General features: G+C 55.1%; 1 protein-coding gene across 3 annotated transcripts; it reads right to left on the minus strand.

Moving 5' to 3' along the window:
• Nucleotides 1–52: 52 nt before the first annotated feature.
• Nucleotides 53–26,509, minus strand: PLEKHM2 (pleckstrin homology and RUN domain containing M2). 3 transcript variants are annotated; one of them, XM_051771532.1, is made up of 21 exons: nucleotides 26,217–26,357; nucleotides 15,025–15,131; nucleotides 14,768–14,877; nucleotides 13,997–14,096; nucleotides 13,520–13,619; nucleotides 12,967–13,054; nucleotides 12,130–12,316; nucleotides 9,835–9,894; nucleotides 7,174–7,408; nucleotides 5,349–6,101; nucleotides 5,016–5,085; nucleotides 4,848–4,938; nucleotides 4,516–4,580; nucleotides 4,124–4,212; nucleotides 3,276–3,408; nucleotides 3,005–3,195; nucleotides 2,676–2,741; nucleotides 2,056–2,215; nucleotides 1,667–1,846; nucleotides 1,467–1,583; nucleotides 53–1,146 (listed from the first exon to the last, which is right to left on the minus strand). In XM_051771532.1, the coding sequence occupies exons 2-21, from the start codon at nucleotides 15,077–15,079 to the stop codon at nucleotides 1,009–1,011; spliced, it is 2,988 nt and encodes a 995-aa protein (XP_051627492.1). In that variant the 5' UTR covers nucleotides 15,080–15,131; nucleotides 26,217–26,357; the 3' UTR covers nucleotides 53–1,008. The 3 variants fall into 3 exon arrangements, with proteins under 3 accessions (XP_051627492.1, XP_051627491.1, XP_051627493.1); XM_051771531.1 differs by lacking the exon at nucleotides 13,997–14,096 and having other exon boundaries at nucleotides 26,217–26,509; XM_051771533.1 differs by lacking the exons at nucleotides 9,835–9,894; nucleotides 13,997–14,096 and having other exon boundaries at nucleotides 26,217–26,509.
• Nucleotides 26,510–27,990: the final 1,481 nt, after the last annotated feature.

Raw genomic sequence — 27,990 nt, forward strand, 5'->3', positions numbered from 1 at the left:
CAGGATGAGGAACAGCAGCCCCAGGTGCCAGAATGTGTCGCAGGGCCAAAGCTGAGTTACCAGTGACTATTTATTTGGGGAGGGGGGAAGGAAGCAGATGTATGTACATATACATTCAGTCACGTACGTTTCCTCCCAGAAAAAGGCCCCATGAACGTATATTACATGAGAAGGTCTCCGGATTATTATTATTATTATTATTATAATTCTTCCTATTATTATTTAAAAGCAGGGGTTGTGCCCCAAAGTGCTCGCTGTGGAGCACAAGCTCTGCGCCGGCCTCGGGTGCAGGAACCGAGGAGGAGGGGATGTGTTCGGTGGCAGCCACGTGACAACGTCCCTCAGGATGCCTGAAGAACATGGGACTCCATCTCTTCACCCCCTCCCCGGCACACGGGACCAGCGTCCAAACCTCAAACCGGCTTCTGAGCTCTCCTAAAACCACGCGGGGATGTTTAAGGCCAAATTTTTGGCCCTGTTCCTTCTTCCTTAGCCTCAAACCTCCTGGACAGGCTGATATCCGGAGGCCCCGGGTGGGTTCTCCAGGAGGAGGAGGCGGCGCAGCGGTGCCGTACTCAGTGATTGTATGAGCAACAAAACATGCACGGTAGCGATTGAGTGTTCCTGTCTCACCCCCTCCACGCCCTGACCCTGTTCTAAAATGAACAAGTCCTCAGTCCTGTTCCCTGCCACAACGGGGGGATGCTCATCCCAGCCCACCCCACTCCCACCCTCTCCCTCACTACTAGTGGGACATTATTCCATGAAGGGCAAATCCTTTGCCCCGTGGCAGCTGGACGAGGAGGAAGGCGCAGGAGGAGAAGCGTCCGGCTGCTCCCAAAACGCACTGGACGTCCTTGGCTCGGCGGTGGGCACGGGGTCCACGCTGCAGGCACGTCCCTGGTGGGGACTGAGCGATGGCAGGAGGTTTGGGCTGCCAGTTGGCCAGACACAGGCCCTGCTTCCCCCAAAAATGGGTCCCCATGAGCTGTCCTCCCCCGGGCAGGGTCAGCACCAGGGGTCCCGCTCGGCCCGGCCGCGGCACAGGCTGTCGCTGCGCTGCCACGCGCTGTCGATGAGGCTCTGGGCGTCCTCGCACTTCTTCTTGACAGCCGCGTCCAGGATGGCCTTGTGCAGGAGCTCGACCTGGAACACACGTGTGGGGCGTCAGGAGGGGAACAGACAACTGTCAATTCTCCCTTGCTGTAAAACCACCTCAAATCCACACAAACTGGATCGTCTGTGTCATAAATATGGGCTGCCCCAGGTCCCTCCCACTCCCTTCGCCAGCGCGGGATGCTCGTGGCTTGTCTTGCCAGGCTCCAAATCCCACATCCTGTGCTTATATGGACAACAGAGAAGCTCTCTGCCCTTTGTGGGAAAGCTGGGTTCACCCTGCAGGGACGAATTCACCCCTCTGCCCTCCTTCACTGGATGAAGGGTGTGAGGCAGCCCCACGTGCTCACCTGGTAGATGTTCCTCCACGCGGCGTTCAGCGCCGACAGGAACCTCTCCAGCTCTGTAGTGCAACTAAAATAGAGGACCCAGGGGGGCAGGAACTCCTTGCTGTCCTGAGCAAACTCCTAAACACCAAGAGAGAGGCTGGATGTCACCGCTGGACCCTTGCCCAGCCCTGGGCCAGCCGGTCCCAAAGCCCCAAGCTCACCAGGATACAGTACTCCTTGCCAGCCTCCGTGGAGACGGCGGCGATGTCCGTGAGCTCGGCGGTGCCCAGCGAGCGGAAGAAGCTGGTCTGGCAGTCCTCGTGGCATGTAAAGGCCTTCTCATCCGTCAGCACGAGGCAGCAGGGAACACAAGGCGTGGGGGCAACACCCTGGGGGATCACCTGCATGGGGTGGGGAAACAGGGGGTTAACGTCTGGCATGGTGGAGCCCCATCTCCATGGGGTGCCCCGTGGGGAAGCTCTTCTGGCTCAGGATAAAGCTGCCTGTTCCATCCCTGCCAGGCATCCATGCTCCCTTCAGCAGCTCCAAAGGGGCTCCAGGCAAAGGAGGGGGTCGAAGCACCCACGCTTGGGGCCCGTCCCCAGCTCACCCCTTTGGAGACAGCCTGGCAGAAGTACTGCATCCAGTCGGCCATGTCCTCCTCGTTGTCGGCGCTCAGCTCCAGGGAGGGCCGGTCCGTCAGGATCACCTGGAAGGAGTGGGGCCGGTCGGTGGCGTTGGAGCGTCGACATCCCCCGCACTGCTCGCCGCTGGGAGAGAGGGGAGGATGGAGATCAGTGGGATGGACATGCCAGCACCAGCCCAAAAACAGCCTCTGCCTGCCCTCCCTGCGCAGCACCTCAGCCCTCCTCCCACAAACACTCGTTTCCCCTCTGTGACATCCCCTGGGATTGCTCCAAGGATGGCCTGTCTCTGCGTATTGTGGGAGGGCTGGAGTTGAGCACAGTGGGTCACCCAGAATGGCTCTTAGAGGGGTATGTCACCCTTCAGAGGCCAATTCCCCATCCAAGGGTGGGCTTAGTGTTCAAAAACTAGGAGGAAATGAGGCCATCTCCCACTAAGCCTGGCACCAGCCAGGAGCAAGCAGGGAGTCCTGCAGCATTTGTGCAGGTCATGATCTGCCCCAGAACACCTCCCTGGACATCCCAAGGAGCTCCTGCTCCCCAGATCCCCACTGAGTCTGGGTGCCCCATCCCACCAGCCACTTACCCCATGTTGATGGAGAGCAGGGGGGTGACGTCGGTGCGATCTGGGTATTGGTACAGGATCCCGTTGCTGCCGTTTGGGAAGATGAGACGGAGTCACCGGAGTCAGCTCAGCTCTGGTATCCCCTGCCTTCAGTCCCATGGCCAGCCCTGCCCTGTCCTCCACCCACACAGCCCCGTGGGGTCACGTTCCTGCTGCTGGGCACCCACAGCTGGTGGCTTTAGCCCTCCCGGTGACAAGATGGGTCCTCACCACCTCCCATGCAGCACAGCACTCCCAGCACCTTCTCCAACGGGCCCTGGCTGCCCCTGACCTGCAGCCCCAGCGCCCACCTGAGCACCACGAAGCAGGTCTTCCACTGCTCCTTGCCCAGGTAGGAGGTCCCTGCCTTGTAGTGCAGGATGCCGTCCTTGGTGACAGCATTTTCACTGGAGGAGTAGCTGTTGCTGGCGGGTCCCAGCGCCTCATCCAGGGGGTCTTCCCAGTGAACGAGGCCGTAGAAGCGCACCACCACGTCGCAGGCCTGTGAGGAGCAGCAGAAGTCAAGGGAGTCTCCCGTGAGCCTTCGTCACCCGCGGTGATTGCGGCGATATCCAAACTCACCTCACACTTGGACTCCTGCGCCACGAACTTTGCGAGCGCCAGTTTCTCCATGGTGGCATCCGTGAGGATACTGGGGTACGGGGGCTCCCGGCACCCTTTGATCATGGCTGACTTCAAGGAGACCAGGAAGAACCTGAGAGGGAGGCAGAGATCTCTGACAAGGCCAGGGCAAACAGCCCCTCATCTCCCTCACATGCTCTGGTGCCCAAGGGGCTCCCCTTCACTGTGGGCCTCTGGGTCCCAAAATCAACCTACAGACCAGAGGTGATGGGGGGCTGCAGAGCCTGAACTCCAGAAGGGAGCTCACAGAACCACAGAATATTCTGAGCTGGAAGGAACCCAAAGGAACAAGTCCAACTCTTAAGCAAATAGCCCATACTGGCATAGACCCTGCAGCCTTGGCATTATTAGCACCATGCTCTAACCAACTGAGCTAATCCCAGGGCTGTGGGTAGGACTGGGAGGTGGACACATCCAAAACAGATCCCAGTATGACCATCAGCTGTCATACGTCCCTGAGCTGACCACACAGGCCTGGGGATGTGCCTTGGAACTCAGAGCTCGTCCCTGCTCATCCCAAGTGACACAAGGAACAAGGGGATCTGCATTGCCCAGACCCCTGAGGCTCAGCCTGAGGGACAGGGTGACTGCTGTGTTTATCCAGGGAAGATACTTTCAGTGTATGCATGCCTGAGGCAATTCCAGCTGCTTGCAGGGTTCAGCCAGTGGCATCAAACCAACCCCAAACCCCAACTGGTGGCAGGACTTTGTTGTGCAGGGCTGTCAGCGCCGTGTCCTGCACTCCCCCCGTCCCAGGTGCCGCTCAGGGGTTCTGTCCCTGCGCTTACTCGGTGAGAGCCACGTCGGCGGTGTCCAGCAGGAACTGCTTCCTCCGGTTGGTGCACACCAGGGTCACTGTCTGCTGATCCAGCCCCACCTGTGCCACACAGGGAGGGTTAGGGAAGTCAGGCATGGCATGAGGGGCAGTGGAGCAGGGCTGGACCCGGCTCCTGGCCCTGGGGAGAGGGTCAGTGGTCACTCCGCTGCCCACAAGCAAGGTGGGCACCCACAGAGGTGGCATTTGAGGGGGGATCACTTCCAACTCTCTCAGCCTCAAAGACTCACTGGCCAAAACACTCCCCATGGACACAAGCACACCCCACCGTGATGCTCCTGGCACTCTCATCCCTCAGGCAGGAGAGGACTGTCCCAGCTGCCCTCCTGCTCCCCAGCTGCTCACCGAGATGTAATCCAGCTCGTTGTAGGACACGGCCTCCTCCACCATGTACGGCTTCTCCGCTGCCCCTGGCACAGACACAGAGAGCCACGTGAAGGGGGGCAAAGGACCCCCTTGGCAGCAGCAGCAGCGATGGACCTGCAAACCGAGCCGTGTCCCAGGCAGCACAGAGCCACGGGACACGTGTCCCCCCCACTTCCCGGGGGACAGGTCAACCTGAGCTCCCTACTGGGACACGAGGGAACTGGCAGTGAAGGCAGGGAGCTGTGGTGCCCTAATTCATGGACAAGCCTCCCTCCCTGCTGCTGAGCCCAGGGGCTGTTGGGATAGGGTACCTTTCCGGATCAGGTACACGTAACAATCCGTCAGCAGGACGTAGATCAGCTGCAGGTTCCCCTCCATGTGCCCGGTGCTCATTCGGATCATCTGCATGGAGACAAAAGAGCTCTCAGCCCTGGGCTGATGCACAGAGCTGGCCCTTCAATCCATGGTGACCCCCTTACCCTGAATAACTGTTCCTCGTTCTCCCGAAAGACATGGATCATCAGCAGGAGGAGATGGTTGTTATCCACCCTGTGGAGACAGACAGCAGAGGATGGACACGGACACGGGGCTGGGTGAGTCCAGGAAGGGCAATCCCCTTCCTTATTGAACATGTCCATGATTTGGGCACTTGTTATTCCCCCAAGACTTTCTCCTCCTGACCCCTTGTGCCTCCTTTTCACCCTGGAAAAGGATGGGTTTTGTCCCCCAAACCAAGGACAAAGGGGAAAGCACCAGCTTGAGCTCAAGATTGTTTGGAAGACGTTCTCTCTGCTGAACAAAGCCATCCTCACCTGAACTCGGAAGGATGGGTCAGCTCTGAGGGGCTGCCCTGCCCCTCCTCCACCCCAGAGTCCTCGGCACTGCTCAGGGAAGGGCTGGGCTGCTCCTTCTTGGGCTCACAGGGAGCCTGGGGGTTGGTGGTTTCTGTCTGGCCAGTTTGGGGTTCATCACTCGCCCTTCCAGACTCCTCTACTGCCCCAACTGCTTCTCCCTCTCTGCTTTCTTCTTCTTCAGGAGCCTCAGGGCTACCAGAAACATGTGGCGGTTGGCCAGGCCCTGGAGGGTCATGGTGGCCACCACCTGGCGCAGCAGCGTTTGGACTCTCGACGGTAAATCGGTAGAAGTCCATGGGGGCTGAAATCCCCTCGCTAAAGTCGCCAGAGGACGATCCATCCGGGGTCTCCCCTGGCGTGCCGGTCCGAAAGGGCTGCCCGGGGGGCTCCAGGGGAGCGTTCCAGCCCCCGGGGTCCAGCTGCCCGTTGAGCCTGTCCATGACCTTGCTGAGGGGCTGCCCCAGGCTCTCCATGGACGTGTCCTTCATCTCGGGGATGCGCAGGGCCAGCTGCCCGAGGGCCGGGCGCTCGCCCCCCTCCTCCGGCCCGCGCAGGGCAGCGGGACCCTCGTCCCTGGGCGGCTCCTCCCTGTCACTGAGCCCGTTGACGCCGCTGTCCCCGCTGGCCTCGGGCGCCGTGGGGGCCGGGCTGTTCACCACCTCCTCGGCCTTCACCTTCTTCTTCTTGCCCGTTTTCTTCTTCTTGGCCAACCTGTGAGAGACAGGAACGTCACTCACCTGTGCCTGCTTAGACTCTGCGATCCCACTTTTCCCTATTGCAGGGAAACCCTATCGAGAACATCACTAGATGTGCAGTCACATAGAGCTCCCATCTCCGTGCCAGCTGTCACGAGACACAAGGTATGGACACTTTTTCCTACTTATCCCCAACAGAAGAGGCATCACCGCTGGATGCAGCACCTTGGGCTTCCTTTGGCTGCGAAGGGATCACAAATGGATGCAGAGCTAAGGTGACATGGGAGAAATCCCTGGCTGAGAGCAGGCAGCTGGGAAGGGAGGAGCTTCCTAGAGGTGGGACTGCCGTGTCCCCACCTGCCAGAAGAGGGAGATGCAGGCTGGAGCCTGCTCCAGCCAGTGGCAACCGGGATGTGCTGCGGAAGTGTTCTGGACACCCTTGACACCCAAACTGCTGTCAGGTCACCCTTGTTTGGGAAGTGAGTGTGCTGCTCCCCTTCCCTGTGTCTGATGTGCAGGATGCCACGTAACCCAGCTCCTCTGCTCCTCCCAGGAAAAACTGGGCACAAGAACAAAGCCCAGGCCTGCTGGGCGGGTTTTGGGGTGTCCCCATGGCTGGGAGTGAGCAGACAGAGCCTTGAGCTCTTTGTCTGGGTTCAGGGCTCCAAGGAACCCCTGGGGATCTCCTCTGCAGGAGTCAAACACCGGCTAGGAACTCTGTGGAGACATCTCCCACAACAGGTTTAGCCACAGCTTGCTGACAAACAGGAGGAGGGACAGGACAGGAGGGAAGATACAAGACCCAGAACTGCTGCAAACCTGCCACCAGCTGGAGAGAGCTCCAATTAAAAGCTCACAGGTTACTCTGACACACACTGGAAGGTGTTGATATGGAGTCAGCCCAAGGGATCCCAGACCAGCCCAGACCTACGAGATGAGCTGTGACACCTACAGAGCATCTGCTGGGGTCTGGACTATAAACCTGCTTTCTTATGACAGCTACACAAAGGCTCCAGCACAGACACCATCTGCACTGGGCTACAAGGGGTGGCACATCCTCAACATCAGGCCAGCAGCTCTGTCCCTACCTGATGACCTCCAGCTCCGTGCAGCTCTCAGACTGGTCTGTCCCCTCGGGAGTGGCCTCTGCCTTCTCCCGGGCCGCCGTGTGCACCGGCGTGGTGTCGCTGGAGGACGGCACGTCGGCCTTCTCCTCGTTGAAGGGGTTGTGGCGCTGGGTCGGGCTCTTCACTGGGCCCTTGCTGCCGTTGGCCTCCGAGGCGGTGGAGCGCGGGCAGCTCAGCGTGTCCGTCAGGTCTCCGTCTGCAGAGACAAGGTGGGGAGGGCAGATCAGTGCCCGCTCGGGCACCTGGATGGAGGCAGGGGAAGCCAAGCTGCGTGCTGGGGGCCTGGGCACTGTGTGGGCACTGCACTGCTCGCAGGGCCAGCGAGGAGGGACAGACTGGCCAGAGGTTTAGAGAGTGCCTGGAAACAACAGCTCGGCCACCCCAGAGCCGGCAGCCGGATTAGGGAGTAGAGGGGAGGGGTTTGAGGGGTTTTGGGGCCATGGTGTTTCTCAGCAAGACAACAGTGAGCAACGAGGCTGCTGCTTCTTCCCCTGCCACGGGAAGGTGCTTGCCCAGCTGGAAGGGCAGACATGGAGCCAGCCATGGAGCAACATTCCTTATGGAGCTGACTGCTCTCCTCTGCTCACACGGGACACACGTGGGGAGCTGGAAGTGTGGTGGAGGGGGACACAGCATTCCCAGGGGTCTGAGGACAGCAGGCAGCACAGACGTGGGAGCACAAACAGCTTGGCCCGTGTTAGTCTTCAGAGGGAAAAGGAGCAGCAGGGAAGTGCTGCAGGAGTCATGCTCAGAGTTATCCATCCAAAATCACGGTTAAAGGAAGGTTATCCATGCCCTCCTCTTCTCCAGCACCCTTCCTGGCCTAGTGGAAGGTGTCCCTACCCATGGCAAGGGATAGGAATGAGATGATCTTTAAGGTCCCTTCCAACCCAAACCATTCCATGATTCTATGATTCAGCCACCAAGAAAGACCCCTTGGGGAGGGAACCACAGCCCTACACTTCAGAGGTGTAGGATTTGAGGAGGAAAATTAAACCTCTTCTAAAACTCTAATCCAGGCAGTTGGTGAGGGATGATGTAAAACACCACTTTGGTCCCACTGAAACTCCTGCCCCACACTCCTGGAGGGGTGTGGGCTCTTACCAGGGAAGTCAATGGGGTCGTTAATGTTTGCATTAAAGGGAAATTCATGGAATCACTTAAATTGGGAAAGGCCTCTAAGATCATGAAGTCCAACCATTAATAAAATAAAACATTTAAAAGCTATTTCAGCCTGCACCACCAATCCAGTGTTACTACTTTGGCCTAAATCCTGCTGTTTCTGTGGAGACAAAACAATCTTTGTCCAGAATACAGAATTTTACCCCAAAATGCATTTGCTGAAAACAGGGAATGGCCCAAACTTTCTTAACCTCTGCTCTGTGTTCCCACAGCAAGGAATCCATTAGTGAGGTGACCTGGTGGGGGTTCCAGTGACAATTTCCCTGTGGCTGAGGAAGCTCAGCTCAGAGCAGTGGTGGATCCCACTATGCAACCAGGACCTGCAGATGGGAGCTGTGCATGCCTGAAATCCAGAGGGATCTGCCCCAGCACCCCTTGGCTTCTCCCGGCCTCCACCCAACACCCCCAGTGGAGCTGGGTTTGGAAATGTGGTTTGCACCTTCAGGGACAGGTTGAACCATGTCTGGGACATCCCTGTGCTTGGGGTAAGAAAGAAGATGAGAGGGAGCCCAAGAACAATCCACATGGAATTCAGGCAGATTTCCCCATGTATTCAGGTGGTATCAAGTCAATTCAGATCCAAAGCTCCATCAGGCTTTGAGCTGCAAAGGATGGAGTGTGGGTGTGTCTCCTCCAGGGGTAAAGCAAGGAGGGTCCTGCTCCCATGGCACGGAGAGGATTCACACAGGGGCTGCATGTGGAGGAAGGAGAACCAATTCCTCTAAACTGGGCACGTGCTCTTGGCCATAAAGGCCAAATGTAGCTGACAAGTTTGTTTAAAAAGTGGTAAAATAAATAAGAAGTGTAGTGATCCAAACTGAGCATGGCCACGTGCTGGATGTTGTGGCTTCACAGGAGATGTTTTGACACAGGACAGCAAGGCCCAGGGAAAACAAAACCTCCCAAATTAATCCCTGCAAAAGGCCCAAAATTAAAGGCAGCAGAATTAATTCATCTGTTTTCCAGGGCTTTCAGGAAATCAGTGATGGTGGATCAGTGTTTTTGATCAGCACTCTGCATGCTTTACCCCAAAGAGGAAATCCATGGCGTGTGGGCAGCTGGCACATCCCACATTTTGGAAGGACGCTGGTCCCTGCTGCCAGCTCCACAGCAGGGGCAATTTTCCAGCTTTTCTTTTGTAATCTGGACATGGAGGCATCGTTAGATGCAGGAAAACATCCCTCAGCTGTGGGATATGTGGCCAGGTGAGCGTCTTTGTGTACAGCAGGAGCTGGGGAAAGCTTTGCCCACGGCCTCACAGGTGAGACACACAACCTCCCACCTCGGGGGATCTTTTCCACTCCTTTCTGCCTGTACAGAATTCCATCAAGATGGAGCAGTTGGTTATTAAAGAAATGAATGGGGGAACATGCAGCAAAGCTCAGGTGGCAGCAATGCAGAGAGAAAACCAAAATGCTGTAAGAGATGAGTGTGTCCCACCTTCCCAGTCTCTGCTGGGCATGGTCTGCATTGCTGGAAAGACATCTCCAAAATCATAATCTACAAAAACGAGGGATAAAACTCAGGATTAGAAATACAAGTAGTGGGGAGGGAAGGGGGGAGAGGGGAGACTGTGAAGGGGGTTTGGGGAGGGAGATGGGAATGGGGAGAAACAAAACAATCATTCACTGGTATCTGAAATGCATGAGAAAGCTGTCAGGGAACATGGATGTGAACGGAAACCTGCTGCACTAATGGCACTTCTGCTGGATGGTTGTGTTATGGGAGCTACAACAGGACCAGGGAAGGATGAAAGCCCCATTATTCATGCTGCTGGGAAGCTAAACCAGAAAAACCATGTTGTCCAGGGCTTGATCTTCTCTGGGAAGCAATTTAACCACTCTGTGCCTCAGTTTCCCCACTTCACACTTACCTCCTGTAGATACTGTGATGTTTGACTCATGAATGTTTGCAAAGCCACAGCTCTGATTAAAGGGAAAATCTTGGCCTCTGACCCTAAAATCCCCAGCTCCACCTACACTCTCAGGGGAGAGAGATGCTCTTGTTGAAATGACGAGCTGGGAAATAGTTACTGGAGTTAAATTCCTCCACACCTGAGGAACAGCAGCAATTGCTGCCCTCCTGGGTCCTGGCCCAGCATTCCTACACCAGTGTATGGGGAAACTGAGACAGAGATCACAGCCACTGCCTGGACACATGGAACAGCCTGAGACGATGCCAAACCCAAAATGTAGCTCCAAAATCTCCTGGATCTCTACTCCAAACCCCTCTTCCCTGGAGCATGAAGCTGCTATCCCCCAGAAGCACAGCCAAACCCAAGGGACACCCAGTGAATAGGGACAGGCAGGAGATGTTTGGCACCAATCCATGCTCTGCTGAGGGAGGAGCAGGAATACAAGCCCTGAAACAGCTGCTTGTGCCAAACCTCTGGTGCTGGACAACCTTCTTCCTGTGATTTTTATTTCCAGGCTCCTTGTGCTATCTCCAGCTTACCTGGGATGCTGGAGATTTGGCATAAACGAGTCCCCAAAATCAAGCCCTTTCACGAGTGCAGATGTGGGTGAGCCCAAATCAGTGCTGTGCTCCCAAGTCCTTTGCTAAAATGACTCTAATGCCCATCCCAGGCTGCTCCTTCTCATCATCTTTAATATCTGTAGGTTCCTGCATGTAAAAGGTGACCCTTGTCTCAAGGGAACCCATCTGTGTGTGGGCCCAGTCCTGAATTCACTGCATCCAACTAACAGTTCATTCCATTCCAATTCCATTCCAGAATCCCCTTGCTCAAACTGACATAAAGAATGGGACAGGGCCAATGTATTTTGGATTAGGAAGAGCAGCAGCAGAGCTGCTCCTTCATGTGAACATGGTGGGTGTGGGATGTGAGCTCCCTGCTTGGGCCTGCAGCAGGTTAAGGGGCAGACACAAGGTACGTGTCTTCATGTTCATCAGGAACAACACCCAGCCTCTCTGACAGGGATAAGGGGACGAGGAAGACAATTTATGAGGCTGCTCAAGATGCATAAAGAGGAAAACTCAACACCTGTGAGACCACTGGCTGCCTTTCTCCCAGACTACAGACATGGAGAAGACTCTGGAAGCTATTGCCCCACCAGCTCCAGCATGTGTGGGTCTCTGGACTGTGAAATAATCAGTTAAAAAAGTTCCCCTGCAGCCCAGGGCCCCTGCCCTGTCAGCCACATTCAGACATAGGCACAGCCTTCACTCCATAAGGAGATTCCTCCAGTTCTTGCTAAAACAAACCCCCAGGATGGGAACATGGCCTGGGGTGACTGGCAGGGAAGGTCCTTCTCTCCCAGTCTGAGCCAAAGGGGCTGTTACCACCAAATCATCCCAGAATGGTTTGGGTTGAAAGGGACCTTAAAGTTCACCTAAATCCACCCCCTGCCATGGGCAGGGACACCTTCCACTGTCCCAGGTTGCTCCAAGCCCTGTCCAACCTGGCCTTGGACACTTCCAGGGATGGGGCAACCACAGCTTCTCTGGGCAACCTGTGCCAGGGCCTCCCCACCCTCACAGGGAGGAATTCCTTCCCAATATCCAATCTAAATTTCCCCTCTTTTAGTTTAAAACTCTTTTAATTTAAAATCATTTCCCCTTTTCCTATTTCCGAAGGATTTAAGGCAGAAGAAACTCACAGCGTGGCTCCTGGGGCTCTCACTTTGGTCTCTTCCAGCCCATGATTTGCTCATACCTCATCCCAAGGGGATGTGGAGCACTCAGCCCTGACTGCACCAGCCCCAAACAGCCACTGACCTTCGCTGGAGGGAGCGATGGCACTGTCGTCCCACTCCAGGTTGGTGGAGGTGACGGAGTTGAAGGAGTTGAGGGACAGGCTGTCGGAGCCGTGCACGGAGCTGGGCAGACGCTCCTCGAAGTCCAGCAGGTGCTGGGGCTTGTAGTAATCTGGCATGTATGGGGCCAGATCCAGGTATGGAGCATCCTGCAGGGAAGAGCGTGGGGTGAGTCAGGCTCCCAGTCACTGTTACTGGCACAACGGGGGGGAGAGTGCCACCCCATCCTGTTGAATGTCCCTTCTGAGGGCCCATTTCAGAGGAAACCCAGTGGCTCTGCTGTGACACTGAGGTTTATCCAGTGGTTTTGTGTTTCCTGGAGGGACAGCAGTGTTCCATACCACATCTGCAGAGTTCAGTCCTTCATCCCCACCAATCTGCCCCACAGCTGTCATGTTCCTCTTTTGAACAGTGCAGAGGAATAACCGAGTAATCGGAGTAAATTCCATTGCTGGATCCCCAAAAGACCTGAAAGTCTTCCCTACAAGCATCAGCATCACGTTTTCAGCTGAAGGCCAACAAGAAGGTCCACCCTGGAGCAAGTGGTGGGACCTGTCCCACTATGAACTCCTCCTACTCCACATTCCCACTCTACTTGAGCCGAGAGAACAGATCAAACACTCACCACGTCCACCCTGGACTCTCCCTGCTCCACATTCCCACTCTCCCAGAGCAGAGAGAACTAATCAAACACTCACCAGATCTACCCTGGAACAAATGGTGGGACCTGTCCCACCCTGGACTCCCCCTGCTCCACATTCCCCCCTCCCAGAGCCAAGAGGACAGATCAGACACTCACCAGGTCCAAGTCAAAGCGGATGAACTCCAGCCCAGACACCAGCGTTAAGAACAGGGTCAGATGATCGTGGCTGCAGACCAGGGCGTTCCTGCAGTGGGGGCAAAACAAAAGAGCTTTACAGATGTGGGAAGGAGGAGAAGCAGCTACAAGGGCCCTTCTGTTTCCTCAGTGGTGTCTCTGAGCTGCTCCAAACGGCCCTGGAGCTTGGGCAGCCACTACGTGCTGTCCCCAAACAGAGCTACAGCCTCATTTCCAAGTGTCCACCAGAGCTGGGTCCTTGGATAAGAGCTCAGCAGCTTCTTGGAAACCATGATAAATATGAAGGGGATTGCAGAGTAAAAGTAGGAACTAGGAGAGAGGCTTGCAGGTCTTCTTATCTATATAAGAGGACAGTGTGTCCACATCTGGGACCTTTAAATTCATCATGTAAATCCCACAAGGACAAAAATCAGACCCTGATCAACTTCTTGTTCCCCACTGGCAAATTTGGGCTGGCTTCTGACAAGAAGGAATGCCAACCAGTGACCAAAGGAGAAAGAGCTGGGATACTCACTTGACATAGTACTTGTGCAGCAGGCTCAGGTTCTCCTGGAACAGCCTCAAGTAACTCTCCAAGGAATTTTCATTGAGGGCAAGGTACAGCCAGGCCCGGCCTGAGAACAGAGCAGCAGAGAGATTTATCTGTGGGGAAACACCTGACAAGTGAAACAAGCCTAGAAATAATCACAAATCAGTTAAAACGTGCCAGATTGTTCATTTGTATCATTTGAGGGCAGCAACTGACAGTGGGGGAATTCTGGTGGGGGAAATGCCAGTGAGAGATTCGTGATTTGGAGTGGAAAGAGGAGTAAGAGTCTGGTTGAGAATCAGCCCCACAACTGTGTCTGTGTAGCGAGATGGGAGCCCTGCTGGAAATGCCAGGAGACAGAGGTGGAGGGAGAATCGCTCTAAATCAGCCCAGGTGCGATTTGACACCAGTTCTGGTGCAGAGAGAGGTGATGGTGGAGTCTGTGCTCAGCTCCATTCTCACCAGTAGGGGCTTGGGACATGGTGGGTGTTGGGATAATCTGGCAGAGAGGATCTGGGCACTGTCCTGCACCACAAGCAGCCTCGATGGTCCCAAACATCCCCTATGGACAACCCACAGCAGGGAAAATGCAGGATCACGCAGACAACAGCTACAGAGAGACACTGCGGGGCGAGAGGGGATGCTCCCATCTGCCAGGAACCCTTCCCAAGGGCACGGCCCCACAGAGCTCCCATTTCCCAGGAACCCTTCCCAAGGGCACAGCCCCACAGAGCTCCCATTTCACAGGAACCCTTCCCAAGGGCACGGCCCCACAGAGCTCCCATTTCCCAGGAACCTTTCCCGAGGGCACGGCCCCTTGGGTTTCAGGGCAGCAGAAGCCTCAGCACCTGATCCTGAGGCATGGTGACATTATTTCTAGACGCCTCATGTGGTTATGGCAGGACTCCCACCTCCTTGGAACAGGCTGCCCATGGAAGCAGTGGAATCACCATCCCTGGGACTGTTTAGAAAATGTGTGGATGTGGCACTTGGGGACAGGGTTTAGTGGTGGATCTGGCAGTGCTAGACTCAGTGTTGGACAACTGGACTCAGTGATCAGAGAGGTCCTTTCCAGCTTTAATGGTTCCATGACTCCTTGGCCTGAGCCAAGTGACCTGGGCTGTGCTGGCTCCCTGAATCCATTGGCAGCCCTTCAGCACAACCTGCCTGGGCCTCCCCAGGTGTCCCCAAGGCCAGGTTTGCCCTCAGAGCAGGGACACTGCGAGCACTCACTGCGTCCCAGGTTGGTGGCCACGTGCTGAAGCACCTCGATCTGTTTGATGGCTTCTCGGCGTGTGAAGTGAACGACCAGCACCCAGTACCCCGAGGAAAGGTCCTGCAGGCTGGAAGAAAAGTCCAGAGGAAAATTAAGCAAAAGCTTCGTTATCTCCATCCCAACTCCTGCCTAGGTGGTTTCCCCGTGCTGAGGCTCCACACCAGGCTTTTTCCACGGGGAAAAGCAGCATTCCAGAGGCAGGCTCCAGGCTCACCCGTAGAGCAGAGCGTGGTCCAGGTGTTCACAGAGCCGCTGCAGGACCTTGTCATGGTTTCTGATGGCTGGTGTCTCGTCCTCACAGGCAGCAAAGTAGCTCTGCAGCTGCAAAAAGGAGATGGGATGGCTGGAACGCCCTTCTACAGCCCTCGAGAAGGTGGAGATGCCAAAATGCTCATAACCAGCCTTAAGTAGCTTTTTGTAATCTCTCAGCTTGCTAAACCCTGATGCAGGTTACTCACAGGGTGTAGCTGTTGGTTTTAAGAGTCCCCTAAAGGCTGTAACTCCAGGGAGAACCTCTCCCAGTGTCACCCACATCTCAGACACCCCAGCAGTATGGTGGTGGCTGCACAGCCAACTTCCCTGTTTCCTCTTCCCTTTTCCCTCCCAGCCAACACCACAGTGGAGTCTGGTGGTTCCTCTACAGCCATTGCAAAGTGGTTCAGAACAGAAATAAACCCCAGCTTTGCTCTGTTTTTGGCTCTGCCATGGACGAGGGCTCTCCTCAGTTGAGGGTCCTGCCATGGGAAACCCTGGCTGGGGAGAGATGTTGCTTCCAGGTATAAAAGATGCTCCGAGTCCAGGAGCCTCACTCCTGCTGCACGATTGCTCTGTGCCAAATCTGGGAGAAGTCTCAGCAGAATTTTGGTGTCCTGGGCACAGACAGAGGTTTGATTGTCACAGGCAGCTCCAGTGGCCACAGCAGTGCTGGGTGTCAATGCCAGGCTGCCCCAGGCTTTCAAACATGGGTACAGATCTCCTGGCCACAGCAGCAGGACCCAGATGGAGGCACGTGCACATGGAAGGCAGTTCCATAAATCCCAAGTCATTTCCCTCTGCTGGAATGAGGCTACATTGTGGAATCCCAGAATGGTTTGGGTTGGGAGGGATCTTAAAGCCCATCCCATTCCACCCCCTGCCATGGGCAGGGACACCTTCCCCTATCCCAGGTTGCTCCAAGCCCCGTCCAACCTGACCTTGGACACTTCCAGGGATGGGGCAGCCACATCCCTACAATGTATGGTGCCACTTTCTCAAAACCCAGGCCCATCTGCCTCACTCTGGGTTACCCCTGAACTCAGGCCTGGCCCTTGGAGGCTCAGCACAGCATAAATTGCTTTTCTGCTTCTGCAAAACCTGCTCGAAATCCTAGAAATCCCCTTGCACCCAAATCCTATTTCCCTTCCCAGCTGACCCACCGGCCTCCTGCTGCCCCTGGAGCTTACAGATCTATTTAGGCCCCGTCTCACACATACTTGGCATCCAGGCAGGGAGATTACTCGCCCAGGATGTAATCCCAGTGGGATATGCCATGTTTGTTTGCTGGCAACAAGCAAGAACAGCTCAGCTGAGCCACGACAATATTCTAGAGAGTACATCTAATAGTTTAGTGACCTGATAGGTCTTTGCCAAACCTCACCAGTTACATGATAGATTTAAAAAATCCAAAACTTGACATTATTGTGCTCATCGAGTCCAACCTGTCCCCAGAAACTGGTTTCTCCTCCTGAATTATTACTAGAGAAGCTCCTTGAGAAAAATCATCCAGTCTCAATGTGAAGTTATCAAAGGGCCAGAGAACATCTCACAGCCCCTGGGAACTGACCCCAACGACACTCTTCAAAATATGAGCACACAGAGCTCCAACACCCTCCTGCCTTGAAGACCTTGAATCCCTCTGGAGCTCTTAGGTAAGATGGGAGAGCCAGGCATGTTCCTGCATGGAGCTGGTCCCAGCCCTTACATGGGAAAAAACTGCTGAGCCTGAGAAATCCCAGCCAAATTCCCTGGTCCGATGGCACAGCACCTGTCCCTGCCCTGCCTATTCCAGCAGGTAAATCCCCTGGGGAAGGAAATATGCAACAGGGTGGTGTTTGCAGAGGCACCTGTGGGTGCTCCAGAGATCCACAGGGTTTTTCACAACACCCAAGTGAGACCTGAAGCATTTCAGCACAGCAGCTCCTATCCATTTTTGGGAAGAAGCCATCCCAGAAGATTCTCACTATTAGTAGGCAGCCCAGATGCAAGCAGAGAGGAAAATTCCCTAAAATCCCACTATTCAAGAACAATTCCAGGAGCTACCTGCAGCCAGGGTTTGAAGCTGCACAATGACACAAGAGGAAGAAATAAAAACATCATTTAGAGCCATATCTCTCAGGATAGATAGAAGGAGCCATGGGGATGGCTCTCCAGAAGCTGGAGCTCACTAAAATATCCCATATTGGGGGGAAACTGAGGCAGGAAGCAAAGACTTCCCATGCCATGAGCCAGGATTTGAAGGCTGAAATTCCCAGCTTGTCCCAGCCAGGCTGTGGGCTCTGCAGAGAGCTGGGGCACCCTCGGAGGAGGTGCTGGGTGTTTCTGAGCTGGACTGGGGAAATGCAGCTGTGGGGGAGAGCTGGGGAAAACAAAAATAAACCAGGCACCCTGTTAGCTCACCACTAAAAAAAAGGAGGCACAGCCTGGGGAGGTAAACAGGGAGAGGACTTGGAGCCCGTCTGACTGGAGGAATTCCCCGTGATAGAGACACTCCAAGCCTGGGCAGCAAAAGAGATGAAATAGAAGCATTTCCTCTTTTTTCTTTCCTTCCTTCCCTCAAAATAACTCAGAACTTTGTCACACTCCTTGCTCCAGCCAGTTCACAGCTCCCAGCCCTCTCCGTGGCTACAGGGACTGACCTGCTCCCATCATCTGAGGGTGCAAACCGTTAGCAAACAGTGGTTGTCTCCATCTAAAAAATGGATTTATCTTCCCTAGAGAAGTCCAGTCTTCCCTCACGGAGGGGTTTAGGTTTTGAAGGGCCCATTCTGTGTTACAGCAAGGCTTGGTGTCCTTTTTAGCTGCTCTGCAAGGAGCACTGAGCATCCTGCTCCACACAAACCAGCTCCCCCAGCATCACATCCCCTTCCTGGGGAGGCTGCTGGAAAACCCATGGCCATATCCACAGCAAACCCTTCCCAAAAGGCTCAGCCCTGTCCCTCTGGCACAGAGCAGAGCCAGAGGATGAGCTGGTGTGACTGTGGTTAGCTCAGAGTCACGGGGTCACACCAGCCCTGAGCACGTGGGACCCGGCCAGCGGGAAACACATCCTCAGCAGTTTGGGATTGGGCACTCTGAGTCATGGCCTTTTAGGAGCTGTGGGTCACAGGGAAGCACACAAGGGCTTGCTCCTACCAAGACATGCCACAACATTCTCCAGATGATGTTGCATCCAGGGATGGTGCTGTTTCCAGCATCCCTCCAAAATAAACACAGACGACTTCCAGCTGCGAGCCAAGGACGTGCACGGCTCACTGGAGCACAATTCCCAAAAGAGAGCAGCCAGGTGAATCCCTGCTGAGCCACCACGTGTCCAGGGGGGAAACAAGACAGAACAAGCCTCGGGATCTCCTGGGTGGAGTCATCCCTCCAGCCAGGGTGGGGAAAGACTTGCAAAAGCTGATGGGGAGGTGTTTTCGGCTTGAGAAGAAGAGTGAAGACACACGGGGGAAAGTCAGGATGAAACGGCTTTCCCAACTGGGGAACAAAATCCAGCTGCATCGTTTCCCAAAGATCCAGTGCTCCAAGATCCATGTAGCTGAAAATTTGTAGGAACTATGACTAGGAGCATTGTGGGGCAGAGGATGATCCCAGCACCTGACCCTGATTGTGGTGATGGCAGGAGTGATGTGGCACTGCCCTGAAAAATGGCATTTTATGGAGTGTTTACACAGAGTCTCCTGTAAATCGTTATAAAACACACACGGATAATTGAACTGGCCTCTCCCTCATGGCAGCTGTTGGACCTGTCTGGGAGGTGGTGACCAAACTTCACGAGGCATCCACAAAGCAGCTCCCTGACATTCCTGGGCAGTGAGCCGGGCTGGAGCCAGGAAAATCAGGAAGGAGGCAAGTAATTGGGTTAAAAAGCATTAACTGAGTGTGACATCGGTCATCTCTGGGTTTTCTGGAGAGATGCTCTTTCCCTTGTCTCTGTGCTGCAAATCCAAGAGGAAGGGCTGGCTTGGATGGAGGACTCGTGAGGGGCACGGCGAATGCCTGGAGCCCTGACCCAGGGCTATTTATAGACATTCCTGTGGCCAAAATAAGCACTGTTGGTATGTGGACGGCATTCCCACCATCCACCAGGACCACTCTGGGGTCTGAGCACCAGCATGGGACAGAACCTGCTCCAGGGAATGGGACAGAACCCACTCCAGGGAATGGGACAGAACCCACTCCAGGGAACGTCACAACAGCCCAACCAGTCGAGTCAAACACACTCGAGAGAACGTGGAGCAGACGGATGTTTGTCCAAAGGGAACAGAGACCTGGCTGGCACAGGGGGAAATAATAACACCTCGTCCCACTGAGGAGAAGGAGGATTTAATTGCTGTTTATCAATCACGAGTTGATTTTTGGCAGTGACACGCCACCCCGTGCTGGCACACACGAGGCCATTCCTTGGTCTATTTTATAACCTATTAATTGCAGTGGTTCTCAACGAGTGTGAAGCTTTCCAGGCCCAACTGCAGAGCTCATGTGTTGCAAGGGATGCTAACAAACCATCAGGGAGGTGTGCTGGGAAACCCAATCCCAAATCTAATCATTCTTGTGCTGCTCCTTTGAAATCTCTCCAAGAATTCTAAAAACGTATTAAAATATTGAAATAGTCTCCTGATCTGTTCAGGACTGGCCACAACCCAACTGAGTCTCTATCTCCCCTTTATAAATCTGCCCCACAGATGTTTCACCAGCAGCTTTCCAACACCAAGTTCATTTCCCTTGCTCTGCTTGGTATTTCCCTGGCAGGACAAACAGGGAGACAGAACAACAAACACTCCTTGCATTCCTCAGCTCCTTACCCAGGATGGGAAAGGGGAGAGGCTCTTCAAAACCCATTCCCACCCATAGCACATGGACTGGCGAGGGGTTTTCCCCAGCTGGAAGAGCTGAGCACCCTCGGAAGCAAGTCTGGAGCTCCAGGGAACAGCCTTGGTGGCAGGTGACTGACTGTCCCAAGCACTGGCAGCTCAGCACCAAGGGAAGAGGCAGTGGGAAAAGACAGGACAGACACCTCAGAACTGGTACCTGCTCATACCTGCTCAGGGGTCCAGACATTCAATGGCAAATGGATAAAAAGGAGTCTGAACTCCTGTGCCTGGAAAACTCCTTGTTTTCATAAAAGCAGGTTCAATTTCAAGGCAGGGGTGTTATTCTCTCTCATACACTTGTAGGACACAAAGCCCTGAAACTCCAGCTCTAGCAGGGCCTTTTAGGGGCCCACACATGTGATCTGATTCAACATTCCTTACAAGCAGCTTCCAAACCAGCACCAGCTTCCCATCCTGGACTGGGGCTTTTCCCTAATGAAATACACCAGCATCAGCACCTGGAAGCATCAGCATCAGCACCTGGAAGGCACCATGAGTGACTGGTGCCTTCTCTCCAGGAGCAGCCTGGAGAGAAATGGTGATGGGCAGAGACAGGAGGCTGACACAGGTGAAGCTGAAACCCACAGCAAAGCTGCTCCATGCTGGAAACACTGAGCTTTGAAGCCTTCCCAGTCCAGTGCCGGGTTGTCACCTCGAGGGACACACATGCTCCTCAGCTCCACACCCCCAGGGCTTTTCCAGGGCTTCCCTTCATTATTTCTAAGCAGCAAAGCTTGCAGCAGGCTGGACCTGTGTGCAGCTCAGCCAAGGACAGGGTTTTTTCCAGTGAGGATACTTCCACGTTGCAGGGAGAATCCTGTTCCTCTGTCACAAGAAGCAGAGCAGGGGATGGGCTGCTGCAGAACAGGATCTCTGCACGAGCCAAAGACACGTGGGAAGGTCACATGCTCAGCATAACAGAAAAAACAGATTTTATGGCAAACAAAATCGAAGTTTGGTGGCAAACACAGCAAAGGCAAGAGAGGTGCTGCTCTCTCTCACACTCCAGGTATCTGCTGATCTGAGTCCCTCCCAACCACCCCGTTCCTCCAGCCCACGGTTATTTCAGTTCTTGGACTTCTCTTGGACCAGGTCACCAGATGTGGGGGAAGCTGAAATCACTCGGCCACTGAAATTGCACAATCGGAGGTGGAGAGGCTCGGAGGCTTTGCTTCAGCAGGAAAAACCACAGCCAAAATTCACCCTCCTAAACTGACCGCTCTTCCCAGTGAAACAGTTTGTCTTAGAGGGAGGAGAACAAGTGGGATTTTTTTCCTCTCCATAAGGTTATCACAGCCTTGTCCACCTGCAGCTCCAGAGCCGATCTGGGGGCTTACAGAAAGGCAAACATCAATTTAGGTACATGCAGAACCCAATCCCCTTGAAATTGCAGATGATGAACCTCATGTCATCACCAGACCTGTGGTGGTTTGAGTGCGAGTACCAGAGTACCTGGGTGGTCAGACAGGGAACTTTCCTGAGCACTGGGGAGGCAAGAGGAATTTCTAACGAGACAACCCTTGAAATAATACTCAAGCAAACCAAGCAAAATCAGCTGTGCTGAGAGCAGAACCACAGCACAAGAGAGACAGAACCCTTCAAGGGCCACCAAAACACAGCGTTGGAGTTGCACGTGTTCATCGACTTCTTAAAAGCACCTGAGTGACCTTTGTGCCTTTGTGGACAACTCATGAGCTCCGTGAGGTCACTGCTACCTTCACCCACAGGCTTCTGGCAGCTGGCAAACTTCACACAGGTGGCAAAGGGACATGCAGGAATACCCTGCCATGTGGGCCCTGCAGCAGCAACGGATGTAGCCTGGAGAGACCAGAGCGAGAGGAAAGATCCTGGCAGAGATAAAACCCCTGTGGTCTTTGAGCCAGCAAGGTGCTCCTCAACAGGGAGCAGAAGGGAAGAGACTATCTGACTGTTTTCACATCTCCAGAATTGCTGCCTTTGTATCATGGCAGTTGGGCTAAATAAATTCAGCCTGGCAGAGATGAGCACATTCCCTACAGGATTTGAGGAGGAATGCTCCACTCCAGCACTCCCTGCTCCTCTCCAGAACAGTGGGCACTAAGACATCCCCAAATCCACCCTCTTTCACCAGGCAGAAGCAGAGATGTCACAAGGCAGAAGTCAGCAGCATGGGAGACTGCAAAGGCATTTCAAAGGTACAGGGCTAAAAATCCGAGCCGGAGACGGGCAGCAAAGGCTCAGCATTAACTCACTGTGAGAGCAGTGGAAACCTTCCCAAAGTGTTGCAGAGCCAAAGCTTTTGGCAAGAACTCCTGCAGAGTCAGCAAAAACCACTGCTCCACCTGATTGACATGCACCAAGGATCAGCTGCTCCAGAGTTCATGGGAATGTGTGTCCTTCAAAGCCAGCAGAACAGCCTGAAAACCAGAGAGGAGCCCCAAAATCTTGGATTCTGATCTCTTTTCTGATTTTACATTCAGCTCCTGGAGTTGCCAACAATAACACTGTTTAAGGACTTTGCATTTTCAACACCAAATCCCAGGTGGGACAGCAATAAACCTCTGCTGAACCCACTGCAATGTCCAGGGAATCCCAACGAGAACACAATCCACCTACGCCACCAGCTCCACAGACCAGGTCACCTGTGACGGCTCCTGGCTACCAGGAGATGGTTGGACAAGGATAGCTGTGAAGCTGCTGGCATGTCTGGTGTGCCAAGAATCCAGCCAGGAGGCAGGTCTCATCCCACTGCTGTCACACGCAGCAGCATCTCCCAGAAGGAAACAAGCACTTGAGTGAACAAGGGCCTGCACACTCAGCCATAACATGCCCATCTCCAGCCTTCTGCCTCAACAAAGCCCGAAATCTTTTAAACAAATATGGGTTAGGCATCAATTTGTGTAGTAATTTGAGCTGGAGCACAGCCCTCTCAGCAGAAAGTGAGATGAGGGGGAACTGAGTGGGAAAAGGGAAAAGAGACAGTCATGAGCCGGCAGTAACACTGTCCATGTGTGCAGAAAGCATCACCCTGGGAGTTAATGTACAGCTCCCAGGGAGGATACAGGGGACAAGCTGTAGATGGGAAAATCAACACAATGTTCCCAATTCCCTTGGATCTGTGTTGGAATCAAAGCAGGGACCCAGCTCCTCAGTGCTGAGCTTTCCTAAACTCTCCTGAAGCCACCAAGAGTAGAAAGCTCTTGACATCTTCCCAGCTGGAAGGCCAATTTTGTCTAAATTGGGTGTTTTGCCTCTCTCTTTGCAGTGGAGGCCTGACCTCACACCTCTGAAATCCATGGCAGAGCTATCACTGATCTCACACTGGCGCCTGGGAACCACACAGAGAAACCCACAGGCTGGAATTACCCCCCCCCAGGCAGGTTTGCCACCTTGCATTTTCCATCCATGCTCCATCCCTCACACATTCCCAGGAAAATATGACAAACAGTCCTGTTCACCAAGGTTTGAGGGATTCACTTGGAATCAAAGCACTTTTTTTTCTGCTGTGGATTTGTATAGAACTCACCCACTGCTTGTGCTCTGACCCCTGAAGTCCAGCATCCCCTGGTAAAAACCGAAATCACGGCCAAGTACAGTCACAGCACAGGTGTCAAACCCTGCCCAGGGCTGTGCTGCTGCTCCTTGCCTTCCCCATCCCCAGCACAGGGAAGCTGCCAAGCATGGGGTGGTTTTCCCTGGGTAACTCCATGAAAATAAGACACATCCAAACCCTCTGTTCCACAACTCACACCTGCACAGGTGGTGAAAGCAAGGAGTGAGAACCTACACAGCGAGGAAGCTTTCGAAATCAGGGGAGAGATGCTTGGAAAACTCCTCCAAGCCCCATGACGCAATTCCAGAGCCAAGGAGTTACTCAAGAGGAGAAGGAAGGAGAGCAGGATTTCCCAGCACAAAGCCAGCTGCTCCCCTAACCTACTACTTTACTCTTTCCCACTAATAGGGAAAAAGGATTATCAGGGATTTGAGGCTGAAGTTGGAGACATAAGTGGCAGAAAAAATTAGCAGCTCCATAGCAATTTCCCTGAGGAAGGAGAACTGCATCCCAGGGATATAAAGGAAGTTGGAATTTCACCATGGGCTGAACTTGGTTTCACTGGGATGGCGCAAATTAGTCCATCAGCCTGAATTTTCACACAGGTTCTTACACTTCCCTGAGCTTTGCTCTGAACAAGAACCAAGAGGCAGGATTGAAAAATCCCAAAATTTTCACTGCTGGACCAAGGTAGGAGTTGGCAGGGGTCAGGCAGGCCAAGGTTTGTTGGCAGAACTGAAGCTGAAGAGTCCTCCTGTTCAATCACAATAATTAAAATAAAAAACACGTTGATTTTTTAGCATTTTTAACAGGGATCCTCCAAGGATTTTCTGAATGCAAACAAATTATGTCCAACAAATCCTGGGTAGGAAGCTGTATTCTTTATACATCCAGGGAAACTGAGGCAGGAGTGTTGTGACAGAGCTTGGAGCAGGCTGAACATCCACTGATTTCCACATACATACAAGATTATCCTTAATTTTAGAGGATAGAAAGGTGAGAGACCAGAGGTCAGGGTCATCCATGGAAGAAAAAGGCTGGGAGAGGTTTGCACATCCATCCTACATCCCAGAGGTGATCCCTTTTTAAAAGTACTATGAATTCACTCATGCTGGTTTTCCTAAGACAAGTTTTCATGGATAAATCCGTGTCAGGACGCACTGCAGAGCACAGGAAATCTCCTATTCCTTAAGGCAGAGGAAACCAAACGACTGGAGAAACAACAGTGAGTCCAGAATGCCTCCTTTCCCCCAAAACTTGGGATGAACACAAACATGACTCCCTTTGCCTCCTCAAACTGAGCAGGGGTTCTTTCTAAAGCGTGGCTGGAGCTCACGTGTGGGCCAACCCAAAACTTCCAGCGTGTCCTTACAACTCACTCCCGTGGCCTTCCCAAAGATTCCAGCATCCAACATCCATCCCTCCGTGCCTGTCCTGGTCCCCTCTGTGCTGGCACAGATGTTCCCCAGCACCAGGATGGGTGTTAAGGAACACTCTCATGGTCAGACGAGTGAGGAGAAATGAGGGGCAGGGAGGAGGAGAAGGTGAGAGAGGGTATGAGGGCACATGTGTTCAGAGCCCTCATTTTGAGGGCACAAAGGTATGAACCACACATTCCCTGTGTCCATGGGGAGAAGGTTCCAGGTCCTGCCTCTCTGACCTGGCTGGAGGGAGGACCTCTAGAAAGATGGTTTTAGACTGGATTGATTTGCATCACCACTGAGAACAGTCCCAGGAAAAGGGATCCCCCCCATCCTGTCCACAGGAGACAGAAACCCTTTGAAAAGGGGGAACTCCAGGTGGGAGGATCCCGGTATATCCCACCCAGCTGAGATAGAGGGTCCTGGGTGTGATGCTTTGGCAGGGTGACCCCACAAACCCAGATGTGCCACCCCCACCAGCAGAAGGGCTGCCTCCTACACCGCACTGCCAACACAGGGGTCTCCAGGGACAACCCAAATTCACCCAGAAGAAGCCCTAAAGGTGTCTCTGCCTCTGACAGAGGGGATGCCGGGTGTCCTTGACCCCACAGTCCCTTAGTGTCCCTGTAGTGTTCCCAGCCCCCTATCTCGGGTGTGGGGGGTCCCTAAGGACAGTCCCCCAGCCCCACACCTCGGGCAGGGGGGTCCAAAGGGACTGTCCTTTAGCTGCACATCCACTGCAGTGATGTGCACCTGGAGAGTCCCCAGGAGTGTCCCCCAGCCCCGAACCTCTGGCAGATGCAGTCCCCAGGGGCACCCCAGGGCAGAGGGGTGTCCCCAGGGCTGTCCCGGGCCCTATTCCCCGGCAGACAGGGGTCCCCAGGGCTGTCCTAGGGCTGTCTCCAGGCCCACAGCACAGGCAGAGGGGGGTCCCCAGGCCCACAGGGAGTCCCCAGGGCTTCCTACGGCTGTCGCCACCCCCGCATCCCCAGCACGGCGGTGCCCCCAGGGCTGTCCCCAACCCCAGCATAGGGGGGGTCCGTCCCCAGCGCTGTCCCCAACCCCAGCACGGCGGTGCCCCCAGGACTGTCCTACGGCTGCCTCCAACCCCACCGCTCCAGCACAGGTGTGTCCCCAGGGCCGTCCCCAGCCTCGGCACAGGAGGGTTCCCACCCCCACATCCCCAGCACAGGGGTGTCCCCCGGGCTGTCCTACGGCTGTCCCCAGCCCCGCAGCCCCAGCCCTGGTGCTCCCCAGGCCTAGTCCCCTCAGCGCCGGGGGTCGGTGTCCGCAGCCCCCGCCGCTCCCCCCCGCCCGCTCCCACCTTCTTGACGGAGAGGGAGATGTTCTCCAGGATGCGATCCTTCACCTCCGCCGGCTCCATGGCGCCTCCGCCCGCCGCCGCCGCCGCCGCCCGCCGCGCCCGCCCGGCGCAGGCCGAGCGCCGTCCCGCCCGCCGGGCCCGCTCCGTCCTGCCGGCTCCGTCGTGCCGGCTGCCCCGGCCGGCCCCGGGCTGGCGGCTCCGCGGCGCTCAGCGCGCCATGGCCGGGCGCGGGCACGAGCGGGCCCCGCGGCAGCGGAGCGGAGCCGAGCGCGGAGCCGCCGCCGCTCCGCCGGGAACTGAGGTCACGGGGAGGGAGGGACGGACGGAGCGAGCGGCGCTGCCGCCCCCGGGCCGGCGGCGGGACCGCCCCGCCGGCGACACGGGACCGGCCCAGCCGAGCCCAGCCCGGCCGAGCGGAGCCGAGCCCAGCCTAGCCCGGCCTAGCTTAGAGAAGCTGAGCCGAGTCGAGCCCGGCCCAGCCCTTGCCCGACCCAAATGGCGCCCGCGGGGCCCCTCAGGGGCGAGGGGGTGGAGGGGCAATGGCGGTGGGACCCTCGTGACCCCGTGAGGGAGACGGCGCTGAGCCCCTCATGAGCCACAGAGGGGATTGAGGGGGACGAGGGGAGATGGCGTTGGAGACGGTCATGGGATGTGAGGGGGAATGTGACGGGAGATGGCACTGAGTCCCTCTTGAGCCAGCAACAGGGCCATGAGAGGAGATGACATTGGAGAGGTGAGAGGAGATGAGTGGGTGAGGGAGATGGCACTGGGGACAGTGAGGGACGTGAGGAGAGATGGTGTTGGCTCTCTCATGAGCTACTGATGGAACGCGAGGGGAGATGGCATTGGGGACAGTGAAGGGACACGAGGGGAGATGGTGTTGGGGACAGTGAGGGGGGATGTGAGGGGAGATGGCACCGGGTCCCTCATGGCTCTGGGCTCTTTGAGGGGACACGGGAGGAGGTGGTGTTGGAGACAGTGAGGGCATGGAGGGAGATGGCACAAAGTCCCACGCAGCCCCAGACTCAGTGAGGGGACATTAAGGGAGATGGCATTGGGGACAGTGAGGGGACATGAGGGGGGATGGCTTTGAGTTCATTATGTCCCTGACCTTGGTGAGGGGAGATGGCATTTGGGACCCTCATGACCCAGTGAGAGGACACGAGAGAAGATGGCATTGGGTCCCTCACAGCAAGGAGGGATGTGAGGGGGGTGAGGGGAGATGGGTCCCTCACAGTCACCTGAGGGGACAGGAGGGGACAGTGGTGTTGGGTGCCTGCTGAGTGCACACACAGTGGGTTTGGGGACACCAGGTGAGGTGGCCACCAACCGCCCAGCCTCTGGCTTTGGGGTGCTGGCCTCAAAGGAAAGGGAGATATTCCGTGGTGAGGGAAAAATGGGGAGTCCACATGGCACCCCACCATTGTGGGCTTCAGCAGCGCTTCCTTCAGTCCCCCTCCAGCAACTTGAAATAGGGGATCTAGCTCTTTGATGGGGTCCATGTGCTGGGTGGCACCATGGATCCAAAAATGGGCCACATGAAGTGTTGCTTCAGCCTAAACCTCCATCGCTGGGAAAAGCTCCTAAAAAACTCAGATACAAGTCCTACTTGCCATCACAGGACAGAACCAGGAGCTGGCGCAAAGGCTCAATGGAGGGGGGGTTAAATAAATAAAAAATAATAATAAACTCTCCTCCTGAGGATGAAGTGAAGAATTGTGACTCGAGGCTGGCTTAGTGCCTGCACCTGACCCTGGAACTGAAAATGGAACTG

This window comes from Manacus candei, unplaced genomic scaffold (assembly GCF_025592945.1).
Source record: "Manacus candei isolate 608988 ecotype Guabito, Panama unplaced genomic scaffold, ASM2559294v1 h1tg000136l, whole genome shotgun sequence".
In the NCBI taxonomy this organism is placed as follows: Eukaryota; Metazoa; Chordata; class Aves; order Passeriformes; family Pipridae; genus Manacus; species Manacus candei.

What these genes read in the sequence shown, in the direction of transcription:
- PLEKHM2 (XM_051771531.1), bottom strand. Translation starts at nt 26,276, where the DNA reads ATGGAGCCGGCGGAGGTGAAGGATCGCATCCTGGAGAACATCTCCCTC. An exon ending in ACGGAGCTGGAGGTCATCAG is followed by an intron (nt 6,102 to 7,173) that starts GTAGGGACAGAG and finishes TGTCTCTCACAG; the next exon opens with GTTGGCCAAGAAGAAGAAAA. An exon ending in GCCGACGTGGCTCTCACCGA is followed by an intron (nt 3,409 to 4,123) that starts GTAAGCGCAGGG and finishes CCTCCCTCTCAG; the next exon opens with GTTCTTCCTGGTCTCCTTGA.